The sequence below is a fragment of the Myotis davidii genome, unplaced genomic scaffold (assembly GCF_000327345.1).
Source record: "Myotis davidii unplaced genomic scaffold, ASM32734v1 scaffold217, whole genome shotgun sequence".
NCBI lineage: Eukaryota > Metazoa > Chordata > Mammalia > Chiroptera > Vespertilionidae > Myotis > Myotis davidii.
In genome coordinates, this window is record NW_006290034.1 from 10,863,693 (window position 1) to 10,871,917 (window position 8,225).

The 8,225-nt window shown below is 51.5% G+C and overlaps 2 protein-coding genes across 2 annotated transcripts in view; one reads left to right on the forward strand and one right to left on the reverse strand.

The window, feature by feature from the left end:
• Positions 1 to 3,076: 3,076 nt before the first annotated feature.
• Positions 3,077 to 8,225, reverse strand: part of LOC102773058 (hydroxyacid oxidase 2) — a 58,236-nt gene continuing 53,087 nt past the window's right edge. Inside the window, exon 7 of the mRNA XM_015563493.1 lies at positions 3,077 to 3,107. The gene's annotated coding sequence lies outside the window, so the exon portion shown is untranslated. The remainder of the gene's footprint in view (positions 3,108 to 8,225) is intronic.
• Positions 5,583 to 8,225, forward strand: part of ZNF697 (zinc finger protein 697) — a 3,951-nt gene continuing 1,308 nt past the window's right edge. Inside the window, exons 1-3 of the mRNA XM_015563541.1 lie at positions 5,583 to 6,179; positions 6,269 to 6,525; positions 8,041 to 8,219. Coding sequence (XP_015419027.1) covers positions 5,992 to 6,179; positions 6,269 to 6,525; positions 8,041 to 8,219 — 624 coding nt within the window. The 5' untranslated portion in view covers positions 5,583 to 5,991. The remainder of the gene's footprint in view (positions 6,180 to 6,268; positions 6,526 to 8,040; positions 8,220 to 8,225) is intronic.

Sequence of the window (8,225 nt, forward strand, 5' to 3'; positions counted from 1 at the left end):
GGCCACTGGGAGAATGTGCCGGGAAACAGGTTACACTCCCATTGTGGCTCTGCGCTGGCTCCACTTGCTCTTCCCCCACCTCATTCCTTCCCTCCCTCCTCCCTCCTTTCCATCACCCCTTGTCCTATGTACTTCCGCTGTGTAGCACTGTCTTCACACTGATCTGATTAGTCTTTCAAATGGGGCTGAGTTTGTCTACAAGACCCTAAAGCAGTGATGGCGAACCTTTTGACCTCGGCGTGTCACATATAGAAATTTTTTGATATTTGCAACCACAGTAGAACAAAGACTTATATTTTTGATATTTATTTTATATATTTAAATGCCATTTAACAAAGAAAAATCAACCAAAAAAATGAGTTGGCGTGTCACCTCTGACACACGTGTCATAGGTTCGCCATCGCTGCCCTAAAGCAATTTCCTAGTGGCTTTACAGGGTAATAAACATTACCTTTTTGTTGTTTGTTTTGTTTTGTTAATCCTCATCCGAGGATATTTTTTGTATTGATTTTTAGAGAGTGGAAGGCGGGGGTGGGGGGTGTGAGGGGGTGGAGGGAGAGAAACATCAATGTGAGACACTTCGATTGGTGGCCTCCCACACCTGCCCTGATCAGGGCGGGGATCGAACCTGCAACCCAGGTGTGTGCCCTTGACTGGGAATCAAACCCTTGACCCTCTGGTGCGTGGGCCGACACCCTAATCACTGGCCATGGCAATATAACTTTTTTTTTGAGTTGGGGGGTTACAGGGCAGGAGGAAGGGACATGAAAATCTTGCAAATGCTAAAAACTAGGATTTGAGCAGCCTTGGTAATGGTGGCTGGTCGGCATCCAAGAGAAAGGTTTGGTGGTGGTGCTGGGTGTCTGGGGAGCGAACCCCTTGCCATGCCGGTTGCGGAAGCCAGCTGCTGCCACCGAAAGTGCCTAAGGAAGCTGACAGTGCTGCTTCCCTGGGCTAACTGACCTGACGTCACAGGACAAAGCAGGTACCTGAGTCTTCACATCAGCCTCCTCATGGAACACCCAGAGGGGCAAATACTCAAAGCCGCACAGCACAGTCTCTGAGCCGGCCAAAGCCCAGGGCTCGTCCACTGCACCATTCCTCTTGCCTGCCTGACTGCTCCCACCATTACCTGCTCTTTGTTTCCCCGTTACATTTCTGCCCCTTCTTACTGGAGGGAGAAGAGCTCTCAAACAGATGGTGTAAGTCAGGGCTTGTTGAACTATCCACTCCATTCAGCTGTAGACTTATCTTCTCTGTACACAGACGGGTTATCAACGTCTCCAAACCGTATGGCACCGACCTTTCTTCTTTCTCCCCAGTCCCCCAAGGAGCCAGGCCCCCCAACCCCTGGCTCTTGTCTCCATAAGGTGGGCCATTCACTCATAGAGCCTTTAGCAGCCAGGCCAGAGGGAACTCTGCTTTTACTGGCCAAAGGCCATTCATGGTGAATATAGCTGTGACCCTCAATTTTGGAGATGTGTGTGTAATTTTTTAAATCAAGAAGTTGGCTTAAGCCCGGCTGGCATGGCTCAGTAGTAGAGTGTCGACCTATGAACCAGGTCACGGTTCGATTCCCGGTCAGGGCACATGCATGGGTGGCGGGCTCCATCCCCAGTGTGGGGCATGCAGGAGGCAGCTGATCTATTCTCTTTCATCATTGATGTTTCTATCTCTCTCTCTCCCTCTCTCTTCCTCTCTGAAATAAATAAAAAAGATATAACTATATTTTTAAAAAGAGGTTGGCTTAAGTTTCATAACTTCCAGTTATTGTGTCCCTACTATGTGCCAGCTGCTTTCCCAGCCATCTTAGATGGTAGGTGGCAGCATACTGGTTATGGATGCAGAATCTGAGGGTCTGCAAGGCTAAGAAACTCGCACAAGGTAAAGTGGCTGGCGGAGCAGAGGACAGCCACTCGTTATCCAACCCTGACCTTGCTTAAGAAAACATGCTGCTAGCTTTTATTTTGAGAATGAATGGGAAGGGAGTTGGAACAAAATGTGCTTAGCTATCTGTTGACTGACACAGTGTCTCGGTAACGTTTCTGAGAACTGTCTTCCAGATAGAGCTAATCACAACTCGTCCTTGTCTTCCTTTTCGTTGCTTCTAGAATAATCGTAGGTTTTCCTTTCATGTGTTTTGTCAAGTTAAAAGCAAAGTTGGTGTTTTTGCTGATAAAAGTACATCTTCAGTGTAGAACAGACAGGGTTTACAAAAAGTTGTCCTGAACCGCACACCAGCTTCTGGGGAAGAATGTGGGCCCTGGAGCTGGACCGCAGGCAGGGCTGTGAGCCCCTCTGCCACTGAAGATTGCGTGACCTTGAGCTAGCCCTTAACTTCTGTGCCGCGTTCTTCACCTCTGAAATGGAAATTAATGCCCTGCTTCTTTGGGGGTGTCGTTAAGAGGAAATGATACGAAGCTCCTAGGGGTGACCAAGAGGTGTGTAGCATTTTAAGAATCCTCCCTGAATCTGTGTAAATACGTGAATACCTAGGCTACTGTGCATGTCCTAATAAACACAATGGGACTATTTTTAAACCAAACAGTTTTCATCTAATAATATATCGAGGCTGCCTTTCCTTATCTCCAAGTAGCCTTTTTGTTGCTTGATAGCTGCCTAGAACCCGATGGCGTAACGGCGTGAGTGGAACCGAGTCCGCGTGTGGGCACGCAGGTTTCCAGTTTTGCACTAATGCAGTGCATTTTAGAATAAATTGGAGTCGATGTTTAACAGTGAATGGTGTCTCTCTGGTGACAGGGGCTTCCCCCTCTTTCAAAGCGCACCCAGTCTTGCCTCCCGGGTGTGAAGGAAGCCATGACAAGCCCCCTTTGGGAGCTCAGGTCTCCTGGATTCTGAGTGAGGCAGAATTAACATGCCAGCCCTAAGTCGGGGGATACACTCTTCCTCTCCCCCCACTTCCTCTTTAAATTCAGGAAAACCATGCTTCTTTATTTAGTGTCTCTGGTATGAATTCTCTCTTGGTTCCCAAAGAATCATAAACCAGAAACTCCTCTTGTTCTGCCCTGGCTGGGTGGCTCAGTTGGCTGGAGCGTTGTCCCATACCAAAAAAGGTTGCGGGTTCGATTCCCAGTCAGGGCACATACCTAGGTTGCGGGTTCGACCCCTGGTTGGGGTGTGTACAGGAGGCAACCAATTGGCATTTTTCTCTCACATGGATGTGATTTTTTCTCTCTCAAATCAATTAAGAAAACACATGTCCTTGGGTGAGGATTAAAAAAAAACCCAAAACGTCTTGTTCTGATTTTGCTGTATCCGAGGTGCTTTCTAAGACGGTGCTCTGTCCTCCAACAGGCTTCGAAGTGAAACCGTAAGCTTCCCTGGTTCCCAGGGTGGACCCCTGGGCCCCACAGAGCTGCGGCCACTGCCATTCTGGGCACCACATCCTGCCATTTCAGTTGCATGAACACAGGTGACACGCTTATTTGATTCCTTTACTGATGTACACTCGGCTTGCTGGTCTTAGATGGGCAGAAACCATTGACGAGGTCTCCCTAAAATTTCCCCCCACCCCTCCACTACTTTTAGCCACTAACAAGCCAACAGGTCTTAAAACATGTTTGAAATCCACCCCTCACCATGGGGTGTGTTGTGTATGCATGCTTAACGGCTGTGGCTGCGTATTGATTGCTCCAGGAGGCATGAGCGTGATGGGTAGCAGAGGTTCAGCGGTAAGAGCCCTTGGTGGGACAGACCTCTTAAAAGGTTTATGACTTTAATGGGATTTTCGGCATCCTAATCCTGGGTGTTTGAACCCTGGCGTTTTAAACGGAGCGAGTGGGCCTCCGAGGAGGCGGAGGAGCTGGCTGCCTTCCAGGGCGCTGCTGACGACCATCCCGGCAGGCCATTTGCCTGTGACATTTAAGAGAAGGCCTTGCTTTTCCACTCTGATGTAGGGAATAGGGCATCTGTGAGAAAGGATAGACTAGTAACACCCTCTTCAGGGCGATAAGTCGGCCGGTGTGTCCTTGAGGTGTGATGGAATGGCAGCAGGACTTAAAAAAGAGCCGTAATGTGTGTATTGCAAGAGAGAAATCACACGTTCATTCCGCAGTTGTAAAACGCGGAGCACCAGCTCCTCTCCACAGTATTTTCCAAGGTGCTTTGTAATGTTTCCTTCTGACGCCCTGCCTGTGAGAAAGGTTAAGGAGCATTATCCCCCTGGCGCTGAGGAAGACACTGGAACCATGAGAGGTTCCTTGACTTGCCCTGGGCTCTGGAGTGAGGCTGGACCAGCCCGAATGGCTCCTGCTTCCCACTTTGAGTCTCGGCAGTCCCAGGGCTGCCTCGGGGAAGTGCTCAGTGGAGGGAAGAAAAGATGGGGCGCCTGCTTAGCCATGTTCTGGGGAGTTCTGTTTTGGGGGCTGCCAAGGCAGAGAGAGCTGGACAGTTTAAAAGTCTAGGTCCAGGCCCTAGCTGGTTTGGCTCAGTGGATAGAGAGGTAGAGAGAGTTTAAAAGTCTAGATCCAGGCCCTAGCTGGTTTGGCTCAGTGGATAGAACAGCGTTTCTCAACCCTCCTAATGCTGCGACCCTTTAATACAGTTCCTCATGCTGTGGTGACCCCCAACCATAAAATTATTTTCGTTGCCACTTCATAACTGTAATTTTGCTACTGTTATGAATCGTAATGTAAATATCTGATATTATATATGTGTTTTCTGATGACCTGTGACCCCTGTGAAAGAGTTGTTCGACCCCCAAAGGAGTTGCGACCCACAGGTTGAGAACCGCTGGGATAGAGCCTCGGCCTGTGGACTGAAGGGTCCCTGGTTTGATTCTGGTCAAGGGCACATGCCTGGGTTGTGGGCTCGATCCCTAGAGGGGCCATGCAGGAGGCAGCTGATCAATGATTCTCTCTCATTGATGTTTCTATCTCTCCCTTCCTCTCTGAAATCAAGAAAAATATATTTTTTAAAAAGTCTAGGTCCAGGATCCTTGACCTACAAACTGCTTTGCTGCCATGAGCTAAGCTGGAGGAGTGATGGATGGCAGAAGCGAATTATTTTTGGCTCCATGGCTCAGTCTTGGCAGGGGGCCCTTTAAATTTGAAATGCAAACCTGCGGGCGCCAAAGGTTTGGGAAGCTGAGGTCATTTTCTCCCTCCAGTTCCCATGTTGGCCTGTTCTGTGGAGGGGTTGCCAGTTACACCGGGGCACGCTCTGCTAGGGGCTGTCTACAATAAAGTACACATATAATAAGGCAAACTATGTAATAAGGCTACAGGGAGGGCTTCTAACATGGAGGGTCCCTGCATCTCTCCCCCTGCCCTCCCCTCCCCCAGACCCACAAAATCAGGTTGGTGCTGCTGCTGGAGACATGGTCTTTGGTCAGAAGTGAGTATACCAATGCTTCTGTTCTTCTTCTTCTTTTTTTGGTGAATCCTCACTAGAGGATATTTTCCCGTTGATTTTTAGGGAGAGTGGAAGGGAGGAGGAGGGACAGAGAGAGAGAAACATCGATGTGAGAGAGACACATCAATTGGTCGCCTCCCACACAGGCCCCGACCAGGGCTGGGGATCCGGTCTGCAACCGAGGTAGGTGCCCTTGACCAGAATGGAACCTGGGACCCTTCGGTCTGTAGGCCGTAGCTCTATCCACTGAGCCAAACTGGCTAGGGCTATTCTTATGTCTTGAATGTCCTTTTCCTCTGGCTCCTTGGAGGCCCACTCATCATTAGCTAAAACCCTCACAAGATTGCTGTGGGCTGCAGAGGGCAAGTCCCCATCCTCCCCCCCCCCCCAAGCCATATTGAGGTACAGGTGATAAGTACAAATTGTATATATTTAGAGGAGGGCAAGCTTTAATAAGAGTAAGGAATGCATGGAACTTGAGGCAGCAAAAGTGATTTGAACCCCACTTTACGGCTTACATGTTAGCCTTAGACTGGTGGGTCTTTTTGAGCATCGTTTTCTCAGCTATAAGATGGGAGCACCATTGTCACCCTTACCCACGGTGAGAGCTACAAGGCCATGCTAACAGGCCCATCCACTTCACAGACGGAAACAGATCAAGTTGTGGTCCAGCAAGAGTTGGCCTATGGCCTGCGGAGGAGTTGCCACTGTAACCCTGGCACCCAGACCAGCCTCCTTTGCGCCCGGATCTGTTTACCTTCAAACGTGAGGTGGAGCGGAGATTTGCCGTCGAGGCTTGGAACTCTGTACGTTTTGTTGGACTGTGTCACTGGACAGGCTGAGGGAACAGGGCCAGGCTGACATGACCTTTATCTGTGTGTTTTGTCTGGAGCAGGGATTCTCGGTCACCTCCCCTGTCCGGCTCCTCCTGGATGGAACAAGAAGACAAACACGGTGTGTGTGAAGGCCCGGACTCAGAAGATACAGGAATGGGCTCTGATTTTGAGAACTCCGAGGACAGGGAAGGGGACGCAGACGAGAGAGAAATGGGTTCCAACGCGCAGGACGCAGACCAGAGAGGCGGCCACCCGGAGCAGGAGATGGGCTCGGGCCCACGGGAGGAGCGGGAACTGGTGTCTGACATCTGCACAGGTGAGGACAAAGCGGGAATTTCCATGGAAGCTGGGGCTCACGTGTATTTCTGGCTCCTCCCGAGTTGTCGCCAGGGGCAGCATTCTTGTGAAGAGGAAATCCCTTTCTCCAGTCCAGTGGGAGGTGGCTGTGCTGGTAGATGGGTGAGGAGGGAGTCACTGGCACCGCACTTCACAGTGTACAGAGCACGGATCGAGGTCAACCCCTGCAACAACACAAGAGGGAACACGGGGAGTATGAGAACCCCCGTCACCGGGTTGTTGGGAGAGTTAGATGAGTTGCCACACACAAAGGCTCACTAAGCGCAGCGCATTCAGATGTTTACAGCTATTGTCATCGTGTTGGTTGTCGATAATTCGGCTCAGTGGTAAGGGACGTGCCCAGGTGCATGTGGCTGATTCTCAGAGTGCCAAGGCCTCTGCTCATCGCCTTGCTTTTCCTGACCTGGAAACAGACTCGACCCGCATTCAGTTCTGCCCTCGGGCCTCCCTTACTTTATCCTGCTCTGTGCTTGCTTCCGGGACAGAAATGAGCTGCGACACCCTTGGCCAGGGCTGTGAGATGACAGGCTTTCCCATGGAACGCATCCCAGGCCCAGCAGTGCACACACGCACGCGCTCTTTCATACCCAGGGGCTGTCTGGAGGGCCCTCTGCTTGGGCATCAGCAGCCAGAGACAGACAGGTGTGCGCTGGGTCGGCCTCTAGGCTGGGCTCAGCAGCTTAGGGCCCTGTGCTCGCCTCCCCTCTCCCCCTACACCTTCCTCTCCCCTTACATAGTAAAGCCCTGGTGTCGGGGTGTGTTCGGTATACTGTTCCACCATAAGCTGTTCCAGAATGAACAATCCCCATCCAGCCCCACTGGTGTGGCTCAGTGATGAGTGTGGACCCAGGAACCAGGAGGTCACTGTTTAATTACCAGTCAGGGCACATGCCTGGATTGCCAGCCAGATCGCCGGTAGGGGCGTGCAGGAGGCAGGCGATGGATGATTTCTTCTTCATAGATGTTCCTATCTCTCCCTCTCCCATCCTGTCTCTGAAATCAATAAAAACATTAAAAACTAAATCAGTGCAGGTGGCTTTTTCCTGTGGTTGGCAGAGTGGTCTTGCCTTGTGCGGTAGGGCCTTGGAACGCATGGGTTGCTCTTACAGTGAGCAGGTCTCTTCTGAGTTCCCACAGCGTCCCACCTGGCCCCGACTTGACCACCTCAAGCCGACTGCCCATGTGGCCTTCGGATGGAGCCTACGGGACAGTGGGTGGGGCCTGGGCCCAGAGACAGCTGCCAAGAGCTGGTGAGCTGAGGGCACAGGAGTGAGCTTTCCTGGGTTTCGGAGAGCACACTCTCCTCGAGGCCTTCCTTCCCCAGGAGGCACGAGGTAGGAGGTTAGAGATCTTGGAGAGTGAGTTTGTGAATACCCCGGGGGAGGGAATTAATTACTCCGTGGCCCACACTTTTCTTGACCTTTGAGCTCCAGGTATAATCGCCCGCCCCCACTGTCTCCTTTTCTGTTTGCAGAGGGGCTGCTGAGCGAGGAAGAAGTTCTGCGGGAGGAAGAGGATGGCCAGTCTGGAGTCGCTGCGGTGGCCGTGTTCCCGGGACTGTCCGAGTCCCACGGCACATCCCGGAGCCCCCGGGAAGAAGAGGAGCCGCCGCCCCCACCGGTGCTTCCCTGGCGGCGGCACCTCTCCCTGGGGAGTCGG